We start from the raw sequence: 25,492 nt of genomic DNA, 5'->3' as shown, positions 1-25,492 counted from the left end.
TCTATAAAGCGACGTATGCCATGTGGCCCCTGGATCCATGCAGTGGTCAGATTTCGCACCGCATTTAGACAGGGTGGAGAACGGAGAATGCGCATGACTACTACAAGGGATGAAATGAGTTTATTTTGCCTGTTCTCTTTCTCTTCAAAGTTTAGCTACGGCCGCTGTTCGGACACTTCTGTCTTGGTGCGCACCGCGTTCCTATAAGATATTCGGGGAAAAGAAAGAGACCAAACAGCACGTTAGAAGTATCCAAACGCTGGCCATCTCGCTCGAAGGCAATACGGCTGCAGAACTCACCGATCTCCAATGATTCACTTCTTCAGCAGCTGGTGCCGAACAGCGAAGAATGGAATAGCGAAGCCGCTGCCGAAGAATATGGCGAACTTAATGGTCAGCCCAAACCTGTTGTCGGTCTTGAAGGGTAGATTCTGCAAAGAGCGTAGGGAAAAGGTGGGCAAATGGCGCATGCCAGGGACGGATGTGCATTTTCATTACATAGCCAGGGATTCCGGACGTGTCGTGGTCGTCGTGACCACCTGCACGTCGCAGGGCAGAGGTGGTGAAGTTGCGCGAGTAAAGTACAGTCCGGGCAATACGGGACATGGTTGGCATTTTCGCTATTTGCTTGTACAAACCGGTCGTGCCTGCTACTGGAAAAAACTGAGCTTGCCCTGAGCGGATTCGCCAATGGATTGGATAGTACTGGCTTCTGTCTTCACAGAACGTCCGCAGACAAGAAACTTGACAAAAGGCAGGAAGTAATCTGGCGTCGGCTCCAGACGCGCGCCTTCTTCAGCCTATCTAAATTAGCGCACATGTACCCAGCACAATAAAATCCAAATTGTAAAGACTGCGGCGAAATAGCCGTGTACGACCACATATATATGGAGCTGCAAAAAAAAAGCGCCGCCACCGGCGGACCTACTACCAGTCCCTTCTCTAGAGCGATGGGAGGCTATACTGGCCAGCTCAGACCCGTTGACGCAAGTTCGGGCTACTGAGTGGGCTTATAAGGTCGCCGAGAGCAATGGACTTGAGGCCATCTAAGTGTAGCGCCCACAAATCGCTCATTGCTGACAATAAATGTTTTCTAATCCAATCCAATCCGAAGGCGCTTGCCTCTGGTTTTGAGGAAATGAAAGGTGCCGTCTCTGATATACGGTGAACTGACTGATTGTTATAGGAAGGGAAAGGCGCGGTAACTGTCTCACTTGTTTTCTGTGGAAACCTCAACCGCGCCGTAAGGGAAGGAAGAAAGTGGGAGTGAAAATGGAAAGAAAGAGGAGCCGTAGTGGAGGGCTACGGAGTAATTTCAACCACCTGGGGATCTTTAACGTGCGCTGACATCGCACAGCACACGGACGCCTCTTCGTTTCGCCTCCATCGAAACGCAGCCGCAGAAGTTGGGTTCGAACCCGGCTATCATGGAAGTGGTGAAGGTGGAAGTGAAAATTGGGAAAACGTAAAATTGGTTTAGAGGATATGACAGACGTCTCATTGGACACTTCAACCGCGCCACGAAGAAACACTTAAAGGTGGGAGTAAGGGAAGCATGAAGAGAAACAGAAGTGACGTGTTCTTTAGAGGCCCCAAATGCAACGAAATTTCTCGTTTTGTAGAAAGATTTATACTCCCAAACAACTTTTTTGGCTATGCGGCCAAATCTACAGAACCGAAACGCACCCACCAGCTCATTGCGTAGAAGAATATAGAAATCGCGGATCGTGCTGTAGAATATTATACCATTATGGAAATATTCACTTCGCTATTATATCGCGATTGTACTACAACACGAGGGTGTACAACATTAATGTAGTGCATTTTAAAATTAGTACAGTACGGCGAGCAAATTATCTACAAGATGGATGGATGGATAGAATATAGGGGCGTCCCCTTTCAAACGGAGCAGTAGAAGTAGCTATCATGCTCATTTTTCTCCCTATATCTTAATTATTGATTTAGATTGGTTAATTAAACCATCATTCTATTTATTAAATTTTTGTTTCTACATTACTAACATTATGTAACTTCTCTACTTTTAAGCCACCAATCTTCCAGTGGTTTTTGCTAGTTTCCACCGCCGGTTTATTCACCCGGCCACTGGTATCTCTAAACCCCAGAGCTTCAGGAACAGTGCCTGCGCCTGCATCAACTTCCGGGTGGATACCATTACATTCGAGTATAATATGGTCAATTGTTTCACTGGAGTTACCACATACAGCCCATGCGTCATCTTTATTGCTAAATTTCTTTTTGTAGCTGCGTGCTCTAAGGCACCCTGATCTAGCTTCAAAAAGTAAGGCACTGCCTCTTGAGTTATCAAAGAAAGCTTCCTTCCTGATCTGCTTCTCCACTTTCGGTATAATTCCACACTCTGTAACTTTTCCATAGAATTTATCCAGTTTTTACCTTCTGTGTCTTTCACCTGTTGCCTTATGCTCTTTATTTCTCCGTCCTTGTGCATACTTACTAGTTAGTTTCCTAGTTCTTTTTCTCCATTGTGAGTCAACTCTTTTTAAGTACAGTTATTTAAATGCATGTACTTTAAATAGGTATTTAAATAGAGCAAATGGGATGACCGCGCCATCTGTCGGGAATCTCCGGAAGAGTACGTCGGCTACGTCTACCCGCCAGTTTCTGCACCCTTTCGCAATGCCTTTGCTTCAGCACAATAGGCAGCTCCCGATATTCATTAACCGCGAATTTACGTTCACTTAGGCCTTAAGTATTATAAAGAAAATCGTTTCTGCGTCGTTGGCGGCTAGAAAACTGATTTCAAGCAAAGCTTGAAGTGAAATCGACCTCGTAACTGAGGCCAGATACAACGGAAGTACATGGTGTAGTAACATCGTGACGAACGCTCCGCCCCCAGTAGCCTTGGCTGCATGGTGAGAAAAAAGTATTTTATTTTATTTTTTTTTCTATTGCGCAAGCTTGCAATAAGGCATTTTATAAAACCAATGTCAATTATTTTTCGTAAAGAACCGGAGAAGGCTCCTGCTCTTATTGTTATCCGGGGATATAGTAGCATGAGTCAAGAATGAGTCCTAAAGAACTCAAGCCGTTCGATGCTGCCAAACATGGATATCGAGCGTTAGCTTGTTGAAATACCATCGTTGAAGGCACACCTCGATGGTAGCATTGCGGCGTGAAGTGATGTTATCTATTTTCCAGAAGTGAGGACACGACACGTTGATAATACGTTTACATAACTATGGATGTACTGTTGTTGCGTCTGTATGAAGAAGGAAAAGGAAATGCACAAGTCTGGCAACTGGCTCCCGCTGAGCCACCACCGCTGCCAGGCGCGGACAGAGGAGACTCGAGAGATTAGAATAAAAAGGAGAAAGGCGCGCGTCACAACAGCTGCTGTCCGCTACCGAAGCGGCGGCGAGTGAAATTACGGCATGTACAAAACATACAAAATCACTGGTGGCAAAGGAGCCTCTGCCGCTCAGAGCGAGGACTCCTAGGTTGCTAGCCCCGGAGGGCCAGTGGCAGCCACCCAGGTCTCCCCCATGGTTTTACAGCGATACAGTAATACACTCCAGGGAGAGTGTATTACAAACGTATTCCAGTACACTCTACCCTAGGCCACTTGTCAGCGCATAGACATGTGGCACCATTGGTCTGATTTGGATTTTGGATTTAATTTGGATATGAGGCTTCCCCTTTGTAACGGGTGGTCTTTAAAAAAAAAACCCGCAAGTGTATACTTTCCCAATTACGTAGGTGCCCCTACAATCAGTTATTTTTTAGGGAGGTTGCTCTCCTCAACTTAACTCGTCGCTTTGACGTTCTCACTGTCGCTTCGACATCCCCAACCATGTCGGCTCTCTCTCACAATGGGGACCCAAACATCGCGGCGTGGCGCTGCGGTCGCCAGCCAACAGCGCTATCTCCCGAGCGGCTCCGTGCAACCTACCGGGCAGGTCGACTTGCTCTCCCTTGACTTGAGTGCGTCTGCTCCATCTACACGTGAAACTTGGTCCCTGCCCGCGCGTGTGCGCTTCCATGCTTGTGCTGTGAGGCCGCTGTGAAAAATTTTTACTTGGTGCGTGCTCCCGTGGTTTATACAATTGGTACATTGCGCTTATCTCGCTTAATAGCCAACAGCAGCATCCGTGCTTTCGCATTACTCCAATGCAAATTCTACAGTGCTCTTTAATTTATTTCCTCCATCGAAATGCAGCTGCCAGCGGTCAGGTTCGAACCGTACACTCTGGTACAGTAGTGGGGTGTTTAAATTGCCTGGGGATATGAAGGCATAGTATGTGTGTCAGTTTAAGGTCAAGTGTTCGGAGCCAAATGACCTTAAGGTTTGGCATGGAAGAAATACAGCTTCCCTCCAAAATAGAGTTTTCTCTTATAGCTCATAGTTCGTGCCTAGCTAAAAGGGAGATGTACGTTAAGCTCGAGTCATTTTATTGCCCGACATGCTCAAGCTTTCCTCCTGGCCCCACGAAAGCGCCTGAATCAGTAACAGTCGCTCTTCAACGATAGCCGATTGCGGGGACGCGGGTGGCCTTCGTTCCTGCGGTGCCCCTGGTATCCTGTGCTGCCAGAGCGGCAGCCAGCGATGCTTTATCGGAGGCAGAACGAGCGATGGCCAAGACCACTTGCTCCAGCTTCGCGATCGTCCAGTTCTCAACGATGTCAGCAGCTCGGCTCGGGCGGGCGACGCTGATAATGACGCCGAGTAAGGATCCAGCCGTCCCAGCCACGAAGCAGGTGAGGAACGTCACAGCGTGAACCAAGGTTGGCTTGAGTGAGCGCCCACCAAATAGCTTCTCGACCACCAGATACCGGATCATCGCCCAGACAAACTGCACAATGTAACAACAAAAAAGGTGTGACTGGAATTGTTTAATTACGAAAACTAAAAGTTCATAATTAGCTAAAAAATGCACATTTCTTCCAAATTCGGGGGGGGGGGGGGGAGGAGAGAAAGAAAAGACGAGAACAGATTAGCAACCTGAAGGCTGTTTTGACGGGCATGTCGGCGTCGCAAATTTATAAGTGAGGCGCGCTGCTGCTGCAGAACAATGAAAACAGACCCTATCGTTTGGCTCGAAGACATCTCGCGGTGCACACTTTTAAGGGCAAAACAAAATTACCTGTGGTTCAGCTTCGGGTAAACCAATAGTGTGAAGGGATAACTCCGGCTGAGGCGCGCAGCGCGCCTCTGTATATAATCGAGATTTACGTCAGCGATCATGTCTCTCGCCACGCAGTGCTCATGCGTTAAGCTACTTCCTACGTCAGTTGACCTTTGACCTTGATCTTTACTTCTGACCTGTGATCTTGACCTTTGAGGGGAACATAGCTACCCAAGTGGTTGTGCCTTATGCTCTAACTTGACCTGCAAGCTGTTTGAAGGTCGTCGGAAGCATGCGATGACCTCGCGTAGTGAAACCGTCGCTTCAAAAACGCACATATGCACCTTCGCAAGAAAAGTGGCATTGGGTTTGATCCTAGAAGTTGTCGATTTCTCGGCAAGCACATGCAGTGACTCTATTTACGATGCCGTGGAGTGTAATGCTCGCCACAAATTTCCTCGGTATCAACTGAAAAATATTTCCCTAGCTCTTTCCAGCAATTATTTATGCGTTATTATCGCGGAGCAATCATATCGAAAGAAAAGCGATCAACCACGAAACGTCAACCAAGACTGTTTCTGCCTATCCAATAATCAGCATGGCTTAGCACGTGCTGTGATTTATTGAGCGCTTGATTTTTGACTTCTTTTTCTATTGTTCTACTCCTTGAGCTGCCATCAACGCGGTTGCATACTGCACACGATGGTGTCACTAGAAGTGCATTGCGCTATGCATTTTGTATAATTAAGCATAATGAACGCGCCGGCACGCTAAGCTCATGTGAGCATAAATTGGTGCATAAGTTCAGAAGAAAAGAAAGGCGTCATATCTGTTCCTTTTCTCGGTGGAAGTCCGACATGCTCTCCGGGGTGACGCGCGCGCCTCTAGTGGCATTTTTGCCATCCAGAGGGGGAAGAGACCCCACAGCAATACATGTAAACACAAGTCGCAAACGTATTTTGTTGCGGAAGCAACTCTACTCTAGTCGCTGAGCTATTTCGCGAACCCCCCCTGAGTCAAGCTGCGCATGTGCGAGAAGCAAGTGACGTCACACGGAGCACAGCCGGAAAGCCGCATCGGAGACGCCGCCGACTCCTCTACTGCACGGGTGACTCAGGGGTGCCGCCGCCACCGCGTTCGCCGCAGATGTTGTTTCCGCAATTAATACTCACGATGGCTATTGGTCAAACCACAACCAATTTTTGTTACGAAAACAACGCTACGCTAGTCGTCGAGCCATTTCGCGTTGCACAGCGTGGGCCAAGCAGCGCATGCGCGAGGAGCCGCGTGACGTCAGAGGCAGCAACGTGTTCCGGAGCTGCAATCGCGGCTGCGCTCGGACGCGCTCCGCCGGTGGCGGAAGTGACGTCATAACCACAGCCGGAGCAAACTGCGCATCACTCCCTCCGTTGGTTTTGCGGAGCAGAGGCGTGTGTGTGGTGTTTATATAGCTTATACCGGGTGTCCCAGCTAACTTGAACCAAGGGGTACAAAATAATATTTTTGAGGTAGGTCAGTGAAACCAATTGCATACAACTGCCAGCCTCCTTGCGCACTACAGGCAATTTTTTGTTTTGCAATTACTTAATTAGCTAATTACGTTAATTTTTCTAATTTATTAAATATCGTCTTTAGACCAAAAATGTGAATTGGAAAGTTGTAGAGCACCTTCAGAAACCCCCATTCCATTAATTGCGATAAAGAAAGTCTCACGTGTATCTTTTTTTCCGAGCTCAGAAGAAAGCCCGCGAAATACAAATAATACCACGTGACTAGTGTATTTGTGCGCCGCGATTGTGGTGCTCTCAGTCGTGGTTTGAGCGAACGAAATTAGCTGCGGCCGTGTCTTCTTGGCCCCGTTAAAGCGGCAGGCCGATATGCCTACGATGGCTTCTTCGCCCGGGTCAGACAGCCGGCCCACGTGACGGTGCAGTAGCAGCGAGAGCGGCGAGCCGACACCACTGAGATTTTAACTAGGCCTCCTCGTCTTTCATCAGCAAGCGTCACGACAAACGGATGAGCGATAAGGTATCAGCCACTGAATCTGCGCATACAGACTTGGGTAAAGGGGCGAGATGACATCATGTGACTCAAATTAGCGCTACACCTTCATTTGCCGGTTCTTTATCGCCATCCGCCTGTCGTGATGTAGGCTGCTGCGGTGCGCAGGCCTGGCCAAAATCGCGGTGGCGACGGGCGAGCTCGAGCTCGCTCGAACCATCGCAAACATTTCTGCCTGCCACTGCAACGGGACCATCGGGTCACGGCCGCAGCTGATTTCGTTCGCTCAAGCCACGACTGAGAGCACCACAATCGCGGCGCACAAATGCGCTAGTCACGTGGTATTATTTGTATTTCGCGGGCTTTCTTCTGAGCTCGGAAAAAAAGATACACGTGAGACTTTCTTTATCGCAATTAATGGAATGGGGGTTTCTGAAGGTGCTCTACAGCTTTCCAATTCACATTTTTGGTCTAAAGTCGATATTTAATAAATTAGAAAAATTAACGTAATTAGCTAATTAAGTAATTGCAAAACAAAAAATTGCCTGTAGTGCGCAAACAGGCTGGCAGTTGTATGCAATTGGTTTCACTGACCTACCTCAAATATATTATTTTGAAACCCTTGGTTCAAGTTAGCTGGGACACCCGGTATATACACCACACGCACCTCTTCTTCGTGCTTGTGTGGTGTATATGGAGCGCGCGGCCAGAATCGACCACCTATGGATAAGGAGAGCCGGGCCGCTGCTCAGCGCGAAGCTTATCCTAAGCGTAGCCATGGAGCTGATGGTTTCGCAACTCAACTAGGTTTAACCGGAGCTAAAGCACTGCCAATTTTTGTTTTTATGATTAGACTGCAATTACGATGTCGGTCATTCATGAAGAAAACCCCACTAGTGTGGAATTCAACTTGAACGAACGTCGTTTAAACACATTATTCAGTTCTGCGATCTTTATTAAACCTCCACACTGAAGCTGCATTGAGCGCTATGCAAAGGTTCTTTATTTAACGAAATTCAGGTGTTCTTCATTTAAGTTCTACGAACATTTTCCCGTGTCTCCCATGCCATACTGAGCAGTTCAACATGCACAATCCGCCCCTTTTTGCTGCATACTTTCCCGTTCAGAACCGTGTTTCATTAGTGTGAAGAAAAGTGCCCGTCGTTTAGTTTTAATCTGAATTGGCTATCTAAAAAAACCTTGCAGCAAGCCGAATCCATAGCTGGCTTCGCATGCTTGTCTCCATAGTCATAGCCGGCCAGAGCCTTAGCCCTACTGGGTCTTTTAGGTTTGGTTTGGTGGGGTTTAACGTCTCAAAGCGGTTCAGGCTATTCGGGACGCCGTAGTGGAGCACATCGGAAATTTCGACCTGCTGGGATTCTTTAACGTGCACTGACACCGCACAGCACACGGGCGACTTGCTTTTCGCAGCTCCAAGAAAGGCGTACGTATGCATGCTGGGCGACCATGATCTGCTGAAGCAAATGTCTCTTTGAGAAAATGAAGGACTTCGCTGACAAGCAGACCGTTGTGCCAGCAGAGTTTCATGGGAGCTTGCACAAAGTGACTCAGTTCAAGACCACTGAAGTCATAAGTTAAATAGTGCTGAAAAAGGTTACCACATTCTTCGCTTGCAAATGAGCGCAGTGACAAATAATTGGGCAGAGATGTGATTTGAACGCCAGATGTTTTGTGCAGCTATGGAGACAAGTTCCACGCACTTATTTCACCAGTTCAGCAAACTTTCACTGCAGCAAAGTTTTTTCCAAGGTCCCTTGAAGTTCGTTCAAGCGAAGTTTCACTGTATGCCCTAAAACGTATTTGCAAAATTATAAAACCTCATCTTGAAGGCGATGCGTTTTTCAAACACCGCGATACGTGCGCGTGGGATCCGCCGCTGGCCGCCGACACCGCGCACGGGAGCGTGACTTAAAGAGACAAAACCTTAAGGTTTTCTTGTTTCATCGTGCAGGCAACCATTCGTTGACAGTTGGCGTGCATTTTGAAGAGCACTGTGACAAAATATGTACTTACACTTAGAAGCTATATTTTAAAACAGTACGATAAGTGTGTGACGTGAAGCCAGACACACCCTTGACAGGTGCCTGCTGGTGTTTCTCTGAATCGCAAAAACTTCTCCACAGGAGTCCAATATGCTGTTACGTGCGCTCCACTGGTTCGTAGTACGATCGTTGAACCTGGACAGTCTAGATTCTCTACGCGAAATGCAGCTCTCAACGACATGCCAAATAAATGACAATAAATTGCGCACCGTTGCAGACGATACCCTGCCGGTTAGGTTGCTCACGCGCAGACGGCGGATGCGGCTGTGATGTCTGAGCCATCGTCTGCACGGTGCGAGCCACCGCAATGGCCAGGTATCGCCTGCGCCACCGTCTACAAAGGTGCGCATGCCGTTTGAGAGCCGATTTTCGCTTTGAGCATCTTGGCTGCCCAGTTATAACAAACGTACTATGAATCATTGAAGCGCACTTAATAAAATGTCGGACTTCAGAAGATTGTGCGATTCTGAAACACGAGCTGGCAGAGCGTCTGCTACTGGTATGCCCGGTTGGGCAACATACACTTTTCCTCTAGTTTAAAAACTATAGATTCTGAAACTCATTGCGTACCTTGTCGTAGTGTTTTTCAAACGATATACTAACTGTGAACGAATAGCTGCCGACGAGTGTACGACTAAGCGATAAAATGATTCGGAAAAATTTTGTTTCACTAAGCATCTCCGTTGGGCTCCCGTCTAGCGCCGGCCGCCGGTTGACTCCCACGCGTATGTATTGCACTGTTCGAAAAATCCAACAACTTAGAAATGGGGCTTCATTATTTTTCAATCTAGGGTATACTGGGCGCTTTCTTTCATGATGGGTCGATATCGTATTTGAGCTCTGAAATAAGAAAAATGCTGCTAACGCTTTTATGCACCTCTTTGCCAAAAGTAACCAGGTTGCGGGTTTCGCTTCTAGGCGGGTAGTGGAAAATTCGTACCACTTTTGAAGCTGTAAATCTGTGCAAAGTAAAGACGAGCTCTGGCTCTCACTTATTAACAAGTTGTGATCCTCTGGGAAGCCATGTTGGCAGTATAATACAAGCGAGAAGCAAAACATGCAGCTTGGTTGCTTTTAGCAAAGACGGTACATGTATTCCCATGGAGCGCTTTCCCACTCTGAACGCAGAAATGGCCACCTGTAGTGTTCCTGTATATGCTCCCTGTATATGCTCCCTGTATACGCTCCCTGTATATGCTCCATGTATATTCTCCCTGCGGGAGCATATACAGGAACACTAGCCACCTGTGGTTCTGAACACCCCCTTCTTTTCTTGCTCCGTGACTGCCTGGCGGCGCGCACGGAACAAGGAAAGAAAGGGGAGTGAAATGAGAAAAAAAGAAAATAAGAAACAAAGAAAGAGGTACCGTAGTGGAGGGCTTCTGAATAACGACCACTTGGGGATCTTTACGCGGCCCCGCCGGGGTGGTGCAGTGGTAAGACGCCCGACTACTGTTCGGAGTTCCCGGGTTCCAACCCGACCACGGCGGCTGCGTTTCGATGGAGGCGAAACGAAGTGGCGTCCGTGTGCTGTGCGATGTCAGCGCACGTTAAAGATCCCCAGGTAGTCGAAATTACTCCGTAGCCCTCCACTACAACTCCCCTTTCTCTCTTTCCACTTTAACTCCCACCTTCCTCCCTTCCCTTACTGCGCGGTTCAGGTGTCCACAGAGCAAGTGTGACAGATACTGCGCCTTTCCCTTCCTGTGAACCATTTATTATTATTATTATTATTTAACGCGCACCGATGTCACGCAGCGCACGGGAGCCACTCCATTTCGCCTCCATCAAAACGCAGCCGCCAGCGGTTGTGTTCGAACCCGTGTACTCCCGACAGCAGCCGAACATCTTGATACCATATATCCACCACGGCGGTCGGTTTGGAAATTCGTTTTGAAAAGAGGAAAGGTGGCGCAACTCTCTCACTTTAGTAGAACATGTCAACTGCGCCGTAGCGGGAAGCAGAAAGCACACGCCGCGGCTGTTGTTGTTGTTGTGGCTTAGGAAGAAGGAAATGAAAATGCACGGGCCTGCTACTGGCTCTGTAGCTGAGCCACCTCCGCTGCCTCTTGCAGACAGAAGAGAAAATAGAGAAGAAAATGAAGAGGGAGAGAAAGACGCGCGCCGCAACAACCGTCATCCACCACCAAAATGGTGGCGGGTGCAATGACGGCCTACAACAGATAAAAATACTGTGGCAGGCTAGCCCCCGCCGCAAGGCGGTGACCTACCTGTCCCAGCCCCATCAGGGGAGAGAATCACGCCGCGGCTGCCTTGGCAGGTGAGATGTCCACATTTACTTCCCAGCCCCCCCCCCCCCTTGCTTCATCCTTACTCGACCTTGGGTAGGCAACGCACCCCTTCTCTTGCCCTTAGCCCCGCCGGGGCGGCGCAGTGGTAGACGCCCGACTACTGTGCCGGAGTACCCGGGTTCGAACCCGACCTCGCCGGTTGCATTTCGAGGGAGGCGAAACGAAGAGGCGTCTGTGTGCTGTGCGATGCCAGCGCACTTTAAAGATCCCCAGGTGGTCGCAATTACTCCGTAGCCCTCCACTACAGCTGCTCTTTCTATCGTTCCACTTTCACTCCCACTTTCCTCCATTCCCTTACGGCGCAGTTGAGGTGTCCACAGAAACTAAAAAAAACAAGGCAGACATTTACCGCGCCTTTCCCTTCCTATAAATCAATCTCTTGTCCTTATACACTATACACGGACCAGTCTTCGTAGCCTCAGTCAGCATCGCTTGCAAGTGGCCCACACCAGACCTGCCTTTTACGCGAAAAACACATTTCACCTGAAGTCAAGACGTCTTCTTGAATAAGCTCATCGCCTATGCGGCCTACACGCCACGTATTATGACCCGCTTGCGTCAGTACACAGAGGACATGATTATGTGCATCCACTGTACGACATTAAAGCGCGGCGGCATATCTCACCTACTCTGCGATTGCCCTCCTTTTTCTACTGGACGCTCCGAGATCGAACCCTACCGCCTGAACTACCATTCCCTTCTAGAAACTGATGCTAGCACACAGATGACATTCGCCAAGTATGGCCCCCTTAGGGGCCTGGTCAGAGCAATATGATTTGAGTGACAACCTGTGCAAACAATAAAGATTCTGCCTACTCTCCTTTATCCCCATCCATGGCCATGAGCCTTCCTATTCAATAAAGGACGTTCTATCCAATCAAGGTTGGAAAGAATAAAAAAAAGGAGCTGTAGTAGGAGTGCTTCAAAAAATTGTGAGCCCCTCATGTTGCACACTCCTCTATCTTGGATGAGTGAAAATGTGCCCTCTTATCAAAACCGTTCTCTCGCGTTTGCAGCTTCACTTTTGTGTGAGCAAATGATTCTCGTTTTCGACGGCTGCGTTTCTATGGAGGCGAAGTTGAGAAGCCTCCATGTGCTCTACGATAGTGCACGTTAAAGATTGCTAAATGGTCGCCATCACTCCGCAGCCTTTCACTACGGCACATATTTCTGGTTTGGTTTGGTTTGTGGGGTTTAACGTCCCAAAGCAACTCAGGCTATGAGAGACGCCGTAGTGGAGGACTCCGAAAATTTCGACCACCTGAGGTTCTTTAACGTGCACTGACATCGCACAGCCCACGGGCGCCTTGCTTTTCGCCTCCATCGAAAAGCTGCCGCCGAGGCCGGGATTCGATCCCGCGTCCTTGGGAACAGTAGTCGAGCGCCGTAACCACTGTGCCACCCCGGCGGGGTCACATATTTCTCCTCGCTTTGTCCCCTTCCTTGCTTCCATTGCAGCGCGGTACAGGCGTCTACACATAAAGTGTGGCAGATATTGCGCCTCTCCTTTCTTTGAACATTGAATACCCCGCCCCTCAAGTGACGCTGAAGGAAACGAAATGTGCGACAGAACGCACAGTATCTTTCAAGATCACTCTCAATGCAGAAGTATCGCAGCTTACCCAAAACACCCGTTGTTTCTTCGGCATCGCTTTCACCACGCTGCCTAGTTCGTCTTCCGGAGGCCTCTCTGGAAGAAGCGACGGCATCACCTCGAAATCCTCGACCTCATCAGCATCCTCGGATAGCTCCGGTGTTTCGATGGACTCATCTGTCGTTGCCGGTTCTACGATTGGCAAATGTTTCGGATTAGCGTTCGTACTGCAGATCGTGCACTTTTGCTGCATTAAAACAGCCTTACCTGATCCCGAGGTAGATTCGGAAGAGCTGGCTGCAGGCACATCGTCCACCCGCCACACACGCACCATGGTGTTCTAAGTGTCTGCTCCTCACACGTTTTCTTCTTTGTCTTTTGGCTGCGCTGTGGGAAGATTTCTTCGTCGTCGTTTCTTTTACAACGCTTTCTTTTCGCGTACAGATGGCAGTGCAGTGCTTGTGCGTTTTCTGGGTACAACGTATGAAATGAAGAGAATGGAAAAGAACTAATATCGGTAGAAACAGGTAAGTTTCCACATGGGGCACTAACACATTACCATTCTAGACACTAAGCCTTCAAGGGTTTTATTTCTGGAACATGCTACAGAGGACTATTAGGAAAGAGTTACCCTTACCTCGTATGGAATTAGATTTTTGTCTATAGATAATGAATATGGTTGTCCTTTTGATTTATACTTATGCTCGTGGGCCTACATTGTATATGGTACTCCCGAACGGCCAGATATCACTGTGATATAAATGTGCGGCCGTCACGCATGTACTTTCGTGAAAGTATTCACTAGTTTATTGAGGTATTGAAATCTAAAACATGAGCCCCGGACGTGATACCAAGATTAGAGCCCTTGGTTGCGTTTAGAGAATTTTAGTGTGTCAAAGCCATACTGGTAGGAGTTGGCGGCTCTTACTTTCTTTTTCTGCTGTGTATTTTGATGTCTATGAAAGCCTCGCAATACATTAAAAAAAAAACAAGAAAGAAAGCCTGGAAGCACGAGCCAGAGAGAATAATTGCTCAGTAGAAGAGAAAGAAAAGCCATGAGCTTTGCATTGCTCGCTTGTGACTTTTCCTTCTCTTCTGAGAAATTCTCTTTGGCTCCTCAGAAAAATAAAGGGTTTTTTGTAACTGCAAATGTCATATCTGCCTCTGTCATATCCTTTGTCCCAATATATCTCAAAAGCGCTTAAAAAGCAGCGCTCAATTTTGGTATTATCGAGTTTCGTAATGGTTCTTAGAAGTTTCTCATTGCATGAATACTAAAAAAACTTCCTGATTACATTACATAAATATTTAAAGTTACTATTATTGTAACATCAGTACAATCCAAAACATGCGTTAATAAGTCATAGACACCACGTTAACTACGTGCCCTGGGTTCACTAGGAACTGTCGATGTGTACAGACTATGCCTGAATTTTGTTTTTTAACTTGTTTGTAGAAACCAGGGTATCCCACGGTTGGCTATAAAAAAAAAGGGGGGGGGGGGAGGGGAAACGTGCCTCCAGTGGGCGCCTGCGAGATGGTTCTGTGCTAAATAACATAATAAAATCAGGTCTGCTGTGGAGCCAACTTCAATATGCAGGCAAATACTATCGCGACAGAAAACAGTGGCTGCTTTCCAGTGTTTGTATTTGTTAGCACATACGCGAAATCAAAATTAATAGAAATAAACAATAAATTCATGGAAGTATGAATATATATGTAATGGCTGAGTTGGCAGTCAGAATGATTGCGTTGGCAGTCAGAATGATTGCGTTTGCTCTGAAAAGAGAAAGAGCCTTCGCGGTAGCATTTAGCCCATGAAAAGTAATTTTGTAGGAATCATGCGGTTTAATAAAGCGCACGGTTTAACTTGCTGACAAAACATTCTTTCTTACCCATTGCATATTGCGTGCTCACAATCTAAAGCAGCTATTTTCAACCGAAATTCGCTCCTGCGGGCTGTACAGAGGGCGGGGACTATCTAAACAACAACTAAAAGACATGGTGAGCAACACTTTCCCACTGTGGACTATTGTTCGGAAGTTACGGTTGATTGAAGTGCACATAGCATTTCTCTAGAAAAAGCAAATCATAACAAAAAGCTATATTAGACGAAAAAAAAAAGAAAAGACGCCCTAGGGAAAAGAAGGCTCGGATGCAAAACCAGACCTTTGTTCATTCGCACTACTCCGAGTCGCTGCATGCTGTCATTTCCGACGCGGCTCATCAACCTAAAAACTAAACCAAGTTGGAACAAATGAACAGCAGCTTCTGTACTGTATGACTGCTGAGTCTATTCCTGCACCGCCGAAATTTGACTACTTCCTCTCAAAGACGGTAGTGGAGGCTGCAATATATATGGCAGGAACCATTCATAACCATGAAAAGTGTCATTTATGTCTTTTTAAAACCAAGTAAAAGCTTTGACACATCGGTCACCACCGCTTGCGGCGGGGTTAGCCTGCCACCGAATTTTTATCTGTTGTAGGCCGTCATTGCACCCGCCACCACTTTGGTGTTGCGGCACGCGTCTTTCTCCCCCTCTTCCTTTTCTTTCTTCTCTATTTTGATCTTCTGTCTGCACGAGGCAGCGAAGGTGGCTCAGCTATAGAGCCAGTAGCAGGCCGGTGCATTTTCTTTTCCTTCTTCTTACAGCCACAACAACAAAAGTGGCGCAACATATTCACAACCAGTAAAAAACAGCGAACTAGAAAGGCTGGTAGCTGCTTTTTTTTTTAGCTGCTTCAATGCAGCTATATATATTGAATAATATGCATAACTGATACTTTACAACTTTGTTCTTCCTTAAAAAAGCTTGTTTGTTTTTCCTTGTTCTTTTTTTCGGCCTTCAAAACTTCCGGATATAATTACATCCCTAGTTAAGACTCCCAACCTGTATGGAATACCCGGGTTCGAACCCGCGTTTCAATGGAGGCAAACGGAAAGCCGTCCGTGGGCTGTGCGATGTCAGTGCGCAAAGAAATTACTCGCCAGCCACCTACTACAGCCCCTCACAAAATTCTCTCTGCGCTTTCACTCCTAACTTCCTTTCCGTAAGGCGCGTTCAAGTGTTCGCGGAAAAATATTAAAGATACAGCGACTCCTCTTTCCTATAAACCAATTAATTTGTTTATTTACAACGACTATATTATTATTATTTTACAACGACAATGCCGACGCCGCATTGTAAAGGGGAGGGAGTAAAGTGGGAGTGAAAGTGGAAAGAGAGAAAAATAAGCTATTGTGGAGGGTCACGGAAATTTCGGCCACTAGGGGATCTTCATCGCGCGTTTGTCTAGAGAAACACGCGCGCGGGGGTGAAATCGGAGGCCTCCCTCCGTTTCGCCTCCATCAAAACGCAGCCGCTGGTGGTCGAGTTTGGAATCCGAGCACTAGGGCACATTAGTCGGGCACCTTGACCCCTACGCCACCGTGGCGGGGCACCGCATTTTATGCGACATGAAATTTTTGCCCGAGCTAATGGGCGGCAGGTGTCAAAGAACTGCTGAATGGTTATTCTGCCGTCCAATTAAATCTTCTCTATCTCTATACGGCGTTAAGCTTTTTTGGTTTCGGTTCACACTGTAACATTAAACGGTGTATTGGCGCGAACTGAAGCCTGGAATGTCAGCAGGTTACCTTACACTAGTAATATGTATAGTTCAACACCAGAAGTTGAGTGCAACTGAACTGTTGCTGATTGCTGTTCTTGTTGTGCCCTTTCAGCTTCTCACTCTGAGAGCGAAAGCTGTTTGCCTACGCTGTAACTGGTATATACATGAATTATTTTCGATCATCGAGGCGACTTTGCACTGCTGTTAATATATTGTCAATACCCCGCCGGGGTGGCGCAGTGGTTATGGCGCTCGACCACTGTTCCCAAGGACGCGGGATCGAATCCCGGCCTCGGCGGCCATTTTTTTTGTTGGTGGCGAAAGTACGGCGCCCGTGTGCTGTGCGATGTCAGTGCTGTGCGATGTCAGAACCCCAGGTGGTCGAAATTTCCGGAGTCCTCCACTACGGCGTCTCTCATAGCCTGAGTCGCTTTGGGACGTTAAACCCCACAAACCAACCAATATATGGTCAATGCTAGTATGGGCGCACATAAAAAAAAAACGATGACTGTGTCATAGTGTCTGTTGAAATTGATGACTAAATTCTAACGACTGGGTTTTAAACATCGAAAATGCCTTAGTGGAATAAAATATTTGTAACTGGCCATTATGATAGCCATATCAGATTTAAAAATTGTCTTTCCCCGCTAACGCTCGCCATTATGATCATTGTTGTTGTTGTGGCTGTGGGAAGAAAGAAAAGAACATGCACGGGCCGGCTACTGGCTTTGTAGCTGAGCCACCTCCGCTGCCTCGTGCAGACAGAAGAGGGAAAGTAGAGAAGAAAGAAAAAGAAGACGGAGAGAACGACGCGCGCCGCTACAGCCGTCGTCCACCACCTAAGCGGTGGCGGGTGCAATGAAGACTTACAACAGGTACAACAACCACCGGTGGCAGGCGAGCCCCTGGAACAAATGGCGCGGCCCTACCATTCCTAGCCTCGTAGGGCCATGAGCAGCCGTCTTCTCGCTCCTCCGCTCTTCTATGAGCGTCACACAGGTTATCTCTCTTTTTTGCGCGCGCGAAAACCGTGTAAGCGTGAAGTCTTAGCAGTCGTAGCGACAAGCAAAGGTCAGCCGGCGATGCACGCATGCGGAGGGGAGCTATAGCAGCTAGCAGCGCTGAGCCCAACCTGTGGCCTTTGGTTTGGAAATGAATCGCAAATAAAAATCATTCAGAAATGCGCATACCCCATGGATCAAACAAAAGCCACTCAATGATGCAGTCAACTTCCATTCGGCTTTGCAAAAGCAAAGCCAGGCCATCAGAAGATATAATAGACTATATAGGTTTTTGATCATTTTCGCTCGCACCGCTCGAGAATGCATGAATACTTCATACCATTGGCGCCATTCAGGCAACTTGGTGGCGCCGTATGTTGCTGTGTGGCAGCCAGAGACCGTATCTCTCGCAGTGCCAGAGCAGTCCTTATCGAAATACTGGAAGCCGCGAAACGTTCAGCAGTCCTAATAACTGAGCCATTTTTTCGACCGATATATCATTAAGGTGAGCAATCACGAATGCCGCTTCAACCAGTGACACTAGACGTGCCAAATTTCAGCCTCTATATTCAGGTTCCTGTCGATAGTATGGGAGAAACAAACGTATGTGCGCTATTAACGCTATATCCATTCTGATGACAAAGCTGCAAAGCTGTAAATATAAAAGGAGGTGCAGCACTGACGTTATCAGTTCGCCGTCAGGAGCTTTAGATTGTAGTAAGCGAATAAATATATCCCCGGTAGGGAGAACTGGAGCTTCGCAGTACGACACGCATTTGAATCCGCAGTTCAGGGAAGGCAGTTGGCGATGGAAGACTCGCAAATCCTAAGAGTGACAACCTTTTCTGTGAGTACAGCACTGTGCTTCTAACGCCCATGCGAACAAGTGGTACTTGCAATAAGCATCTTTGAGAAAGAAGTAGTCTATTGACTCGTGAACGTTTTCTAAAGACTGTAATCTCAAATTATAGCAGGGCTTCAGCCACGAGAGATACCAGCATGGTTGCATAGGGTAGCAATCTTACATTTGCTTTGCACTATTTAATACGGCACACAAAAGCTTGAAATCTCCTTGCCGAATTATTCACAGTTAGTTTCTGGCCATCATAACTTGGCGTACAAATAGACGGAAATAATTCTCGAGTTCAACGTCGGCTTGGCAACACCACTACGCGCTGGCGACGCTAGGCTGTGCGCTGTCTCTTTGCTTCGTACCTAAACTGCAATCCATCCCCCGCATGCTAATATAGATAATGAACTCTCCTGTATTTGAAGTAATCTGGTGAATCGAAAAAATCAATTTTTTTTTTCATCAATTACAAAGCAAATATCGCAAAACAACTCCAACAAAATGCGCCATGGTGCAATGAAACCACATTGAGCAAATGTGATATTCCCTTGTCGTAAAATCCCCTTCTGCCATTCTGCGATCGCGTAAAACGTTATTTTTGCTTACTAAAGAGATGTCCACTCCCTCGCTTCTCTGGTTGCTCTTCTAGTTGACGATGCGTTCTCATTTGAGAGTTCTGGTATGACAGTCGAGTTCCTTTTTGTTTTACTTCAGATCTTTAAACATTACCATCCCCGCACAGTCAGAGGCTATAGATTTACTTGACAATTTTTTGTTTACTCCGCTCTTACCCCTTTGCCATGCGTTAGTTTTGTGCCGTCTATCAGCGTGCAGGCACGAAGTCACGCACAAGGCCCTCAGTATTCACCTTGAAAGTCTCAAGTCCTAACGAAGTATCATGAGCACTTACGCTACGCACCTCTTGATAGAGCCAAGATATTTTGAGCCAGCCGACTGCTCCTCTCTTTGGCTCTCCCCACAAATAGGCTGAAGCTTGAAACCTACCTTTAACTTTAATCTTTTTTTTTTTTTACATCAGTAAGTCTGTAGGGAGATCGCAGCGCACGACGTTCTCGGAGTAGTAGGCTCAAACCGCGAACTTTCTGCCTTCATATTCAGCGTAGCAAAACGATATTTCAGATGGACTGGGATACACAGGCTATGTGACTCAGCAGCGGGGTAACAAGGTGAATCAGATGGCTTCAGCAGCGGGCGCGTTTGAAAGGAACGGAAAGGCACAAAGGGGGGAAAATGCGGAAGTTTATCGCGGTTAAACCCAGTTATATCTTATCTCAAGCTCTGCTAAGCATAGATGCACAATCGTATTGGCGTTTCTTCTCTTGCGAGTTTCTTACTATTCGTCAGTCTCTGCCTCGAGCTGATCGTGCTTTCTCTTTGCTGCTGCTTCTCGGCGAGCTACATCCGCTAGATGATCAGACTCAGCCTGACGCCAGCGCTGAAGCGTTGACGCACTGAGACCGGCACGTACCTCATCCATGGCGAGACTGAGCAACTAAGTTACCGGTGAAGCAGTTGTTAAACACCAGCCTAGTCACGTGGTATCGCAGCGGTGAGCCTGCGTATCCACGATTGGGACGATCGCTCGATGTCTCCGGGTGGTGCTACGGACGATGAAGACGAAGAAGCGGTCCATGGCGCGGACAGGAGCGCTCGCTCTAGGCCCGCTCCGACGGCACAACGCCAGATGTGCGAGTGAATTGCCTTGGAAGCTGCAGGGTGAAGAGTAGAGCTGTGCTCTAACACAAGCGTGGTAACTATATCATACATATATAGTATGCCATTGTCCAAGGCCGCAACAACATATACCGCATATACTAATTGGTTTTAACGTAACTTCTGTTTTTCATAGCAGCTTTTTTTTTTTTTTTTTTTCACCCTGAAATCGCTCACTTTTTCTGCTTCAAAATAATAAGACAGGGCGTTTTTTGTCAGGACAATTTTCCCGTTGCATTATTTTGCCTCTCTAGAACTATTCAAGCCAGGTGCCCCACCCGTGTATACGGAACGGGGAAAACTACAATTCTGCCTGTTGTCAACACTGCCGTCGAACGTGGCAAGAGCTGCAAAATAATAGTTTTGGAAATACTTCATACCAAGTAAGGCCTCAGGCCTGTAAAATGCGGGTTGCAGTTTTATATGTACCATAAAAAAATACGTGAGGTGCAGACCGGTGTCTCGCGCGAATAGTTAAGAACAAAGGCAAATGCCCAAACTATTTCGGTTTTCATGTTTTCCGCTGAAATGGATAAAACAGCCTTAGGTCGAGCAAAGTACTGCCACAGTGTCTGTCATCAGTAATTTAGCCGGCCGTTCATATTATATCCCCAGAACTTCCGAGATGCGTCGCGTGGCGTCACATGAACTGTCTGACATACAATTCAAAAGTCCAAGGTCTGAGTGGTGACGTGTAGGTTAGATTTAGCCAACTTTAGACTGATAGGCTCCGGGGAAATTTAAATTAAAAGGTGTCTTTGCCTCATAGACGACCCCGAGCCGAAGACCGTAAAGATGGAGCTCCTCTGGCTTGAGAGGAATTTTTTTTTTTAATTTCACATACGAACGTTCCTCTTGCTTGCGGCAAGGTAACTACCACTGCGTTAAAAACTGTAGTTTATGAAATGGAGGACGCACAGAGTTTCTGATCTCGACATTGTGTTGACACTTACTGATGGCATCATTGTCCTCGTTTTGCTGGATGTAGACTTTAGTGCTTAGTTTGTGTGTGCGGAATGCTACCTATGTGTCTCCGTTGCCACAGGGTAGGACGCATACACCGTCACTGTCAAATTCTTTAGTGTGATGTGAGTTGTCGATTCAGATACCCTTGGGGGGGGGGGGGGGTGGGAGGGGGGGGGGGGGTTAACGGAAACGTAGGCTTTGAACTGCCTTCCGAAGCCATAAATGAAAACTAGCCGGAATACCGCAAGATTGTAACCAATCGAGTATCCATGGACTAGGCATAGAGTCAGCGAATTTCCGCTTATCGCCTGCCGAGGAACGCCCAGTATCCGACTCCGTGCCGGCTGCATATATGAACATAGGTAGACTTCTCTCACAGACCAACTGTGTGCAGATGCCGAGCTTTGCGTGCTTATAATCACACCAGTAAGCTCTTGTTACGATTATAATCCGTGCCGGCTTCATATATGAACACAGGTAGACTTCTCTGACATACCAGCTGTGTGCAGATGCCGAGTTTTCCGTGCCTATAATCACACCATTAAGCTCTTGTTACGATTATAAGCCTTTTGGCAAGCCTGGCTGCGGTAAACAAAAGCCTGAGTCGTAAGCAACGAAGTTGTGAATAGCTCGATGACACTGAAGCACTGCGCTTATGGAGTGGGTGAGGCTAAGACATGTTCGATTAAATCAGCTTGCATTTAAGTCTGTCATATCGCACTGCGACAACTTTGGTGCAGATATGCACTGTGCAAGTAAAAACCTCGAGGCGCGCTGCGTCGCCTAATTGTGCCTTCCTCTATATGAGACGACACCGCCCAGGCAAGGTACCTACATGCTTCGACGAAGCATATCGAGAGAAAGATCAAGAATTCCAGATTAAGAAGAAAGCGTGCTACTATTACTCCTAGGGCGGTGCCCCTTACAGTGTCGCTACCCAGCAGCAAGGGCAGCAATATATGAACAAGCTGTTACAGTAATCGAGACTCCGAAGAACCAGATAAACAATAAACGATTGTAGTTTAGAAGAACTTCTTGTTGGGCGAGTTGGTGCATTGCTTTAAAGGAACCAAGATGCGCTATAAAAAGACAGCCACAGGAAAAAGCCAAGGAGCCTTTGCTTAAAAAGATTAAGATTCTAGAAGAAGTAAAAATAAAACAGCGCGGGAGCTTTTGGAGGCCTATCACATAAAAGAAAACGGTGATAAATGTGTAAGCGACACTTCTGTCAAACTGTATAACAAGGAAAACCATTTTCTGCGCACCTGTTGTTGACCAGGAGTTGATTGGCTGTACCCCCCTCTCTCATTCCCCTTGTTCTTTTGCTGCGATTCTGACTATATAAGGCACTTTCACACAAATAAACTTAGTTGATAGTTTGCGCTCTGTCTGTCTCCTTGGCTTTTTCCTGTGGCTGTCTTTTTATAGCGCATCTTGGTTCCTTTAAAACGATTGTAGTTTGGCTCAGTTCCAGCTTGTGCAACAGTTCACGGTTAACAAAAAAAAATGGATTATACCCATCTCGCTTGCAAAGCAGCCGCCTTGAGGTAAACGTTCATTGATGTAAACACGATCGGCCCTTTCAGAACTCTTTATACTAAGCACGCAAACGGGTTGTTTTTGCGGTTCCCCTACCTCCATTTCAGCTCTAACCGCTCTTGTGCGAAACTCATTCCCTTTTTTACGAGTCGTATGCCCTTGAAGGATCTATTTTGATTTGCTAGCTAGATGTTCAGAACAGGACTGAAAAACATTTGCTGGCTGTTATTCGCTGGCATTAAGCACATGCGATGGACAGGCTCTTTTGCACCACGTGATATGCTGTCACAGCAACTGTGTATCCCTTTGAAAGGCTATTTACTTTACGTAATAATTTATCGTGCTTTATTTTGTTATTTCCAGGCTTCCAAACATCTTGTAGAGTGACCTGTACATTGAGTAAACAAGCGGAAACAACGTTTCCTTAAAAATTGCTTCGTAACTCTGCTCATGCCAGACAGCTGCAAAAGCCAACTCCCTTAGAAAAAGAGCTCATTCGATCCTTACTGTACTTCTATGCAGGCGCTGCACACATAGATGCCGCGTTGTCAACAACAGAGGTTTTAATACAGAAAAGAGCAACACGGACAGCAATAGAAAGACAGGGTATCGTGAAATCGTTTTGACTGCGTCACATGAAATTATATAATATTTCTAAGGCGAAACTTTACCCGAGTGCCGCGGTTTCAGAATAATTGTTTGTTCTAAAGGAGGATAAATCTCCGTCATATAAACTGCGATTGTTCGCAGGGCTTGTTATTATGGGTACCGGTTTATACTGTATTCGTACCCAGCAGCTGCCCCTCGCTAGGGTCAATAAAATGTCTATGAATCAGAGCGCTAGAAATTGTTAGGATCCATATTAATTATGCCTAATTTTAAATCATATCATCGGTAGTTCGTGGTGGGGATTTATTTTCTTGTAGGCAAGTTTTCTTTACCCTCGCGTACACTGCTCCAGTGACTGTTATATAATGTTAATTTGTTTACCCGTACTAAGCATAACTAGAGCAAGAAAACTGAACATGGGCCTAGCAAAACCTGACCTTTAAGCACTTTTTATAAGTTTTAATTAATCATATGAGGGCAGTTTGGCTTTATTAAGAAATTGTAGATTTCCTTCCGTCCTTCAAAAGGATCTTCCAACCTTTGCCTGACGCGCTGCCACCCCCAAAAGGAAAGCGAAGATATACCCCTTTAAACCAAATTCTTAATGCCTCGATGTCCGGACGAGTAACGCACGGTGTTATGATGCAGCGAGTATTGTTGCATTACACAAACAGGCTTTTGTTCGAAACACCTGCAGAAAAGCTAGAACTTCGATCCAGATTATGATCTTTTTTAAGTCTCTCTGGATTGTAAACTGGCAACAAGGGTTGCTAATGCATGTTTGAGGCTCGTACCCAATGGAACACATTAATGATTCTCATACACACATAAAAACTGAAAAATCATTTGGGTCGTCGGTTAGCCGGCGTGCCAATTTGCTGATAACGACCTCTTCAAAAGCGCGGGAGAAGCAGGTTTTGCGGCATGCGTTAAAGACTAAGCTGGACGTTATATTTAAATAATAGATCGACTAAACTGTTCCTGCTTTCATAGTTATTTTCTTTTCTTTTACAAATGCTTGCTAGTCATTCTCATCTTATCATGGCACAGTAAGACCGCAGTGCCATTTGAAGCCAATTGCAACCTTTTGCACGTCACGGGGAAAACCCTGCCGCATCGTGTTTTCTCCAAAACTTTCCTCATACATGTTCTGCTTGCCATCGTCTAGATAATAAAAAAGGAAACATTGTTCCATTTGTTCCGCGCTTTAAATGTCCCTGTTATCTAGTCTTTAGGATTCGACCCAGGCTGTGTTGAAGAAAGGCTACAGGACTGTGTGCTAACGAAAAATGCTTGTTTGTTTCTGTTCGTTGTTGCTCACTTTCGTCGCGCATCGCGAAAGAAGAGGCGACTTGCTTCTCACAACAGGCGCTCATTCTAAACTCATTCGAGCACCACGCTTGATGCGCAGTATGCCCCCTACCACATGATCGACAAGCCTGGCTACAATGTGGACGTCCGAGGTGTCTGCGGCGAAATATTGAAGGCAGTTGCATCGTCACTGAGAACCAAGTAAGGAAAACGCACGCACAAGTAAAATCTACAATGTATGACTTGACTTTGTGGGCGCTATGGCCACCCGATCCACCTGAACATCATTACATCCACTAAAACATCCATTACATCTTCGCATGGATTGGAGTATAGTTTGAGATATATTTGTTAGAATTGAGAAAGAAACTATGCAAGAGTTCTAGTAGGTTTGAGCTTGCATCAGCCATCAAATTTGTGACCTAATAATGGTGCAAAATGGTGAACGTAAATTGGTTTGGTTTGGTTTGGTTTGTGGGGTTTAACGTCCCAAAGCAACTCAGGCTATGAGAGACGCCGTAGTGGAGGAGGACTCCGGAAATTTCGACCACCTGGGGTTCTTTAACGTGCACTGACATCGCACAGCACACGGGCGTCTTGCTTTTCGCCTCCATAAATTGAGAGTGACTGTAGCAAATGTCATTTCGAAGGTTGTAAACGAACAGTTTCAATAATCATTTTCTAGTGGTTGTCAAACGTAATTTTACAGGTTGTAAACACGAATAGTTTCAATAGAACATTTGCGGGTCCTTTAACAAAGCCGCGGGAAGAAATATAGAAGAGGTTAAACTATCCC

At 46.7% G+C, this 25,492-nt stretch overlaps 1 protein-coding gene and 1 long non-coding RNA gene across 2 annotated transcripts; one reads left to right on the top strand and one right to left on the bottom strand.

The window, feature by feature from the left end:
* Positions 1-303: 303 nt before the first annotated feature.
* On the bottom strand, positions 304-632 carry LOC146207747 (cytochrome c oxidase subunit 7C, mitochondrial-like). Its single transcript, XM_084587150.1, has 2 exons — positions 499-632; positions 304-431 (listed from the first exon to the last, which is right to left on the bottom strand). The coding sequence occupies exons 1-2, from the start codon at positions 613-615 to the stop codon at positions 315-317; spliced, it is 234 nt and encodes a 77-aa protein (XP_084443276.1). The 5' UTR covers positions 616-632; the 3' UTR covers positions 304-314.
* A 3,806-nt stretch (positions 633-4,438) lies between these two features.
* LOC146207746 (uncharacterized) lies at positions 4,439-24,901 on the top strand. Its single transcript, XR_014700349.1, has 2 exons — positions 4,439-4,734; positions 24,797-24,901. It is a non-coding gene; the product is annotated as an uncharacterized LOC146207746 (long non-coding RNA).
* Positions 24,902-25,492: the final 591 nt, after the last annotated feature.

Source organism: Amblyomma maculatum, chromosome 1, assembly GCF_055883805.1.
Source record: "Amblyomma maculatum isolate TAMU_Amacu chromosome 1, ASM5588380v1, whole genome shotgun sequence".
NCBI classification, from domain to species: Eukaryota; Metazoa; Arthropoda; class Arachnida; order Ixodida; family Ixodidae; genus Amblyomma; species Amblyomma maculatum.
Note: the sequence above shows the minus strand (reverse complement) of the source record. Positions and strands in the feature narration are given on the sequence as shown.

Bases quoted from the DNA above. Each gene is read 5' to 3' on its own strand.
- LOC146207747 (XM_084587150.1), bottom strand. From the start codon at position 615: ATGCCAACCATGTCCCGTATTGCCCGGACTGTACTTTACTCGCGCAAC. The intron at 432-498 runs GTAATGAAAATG...CGCTCTTTGCAG, and splicing joins CGTCCGGAATCCCTGGCTAT to AATCTACCCTTCAAGACCGA.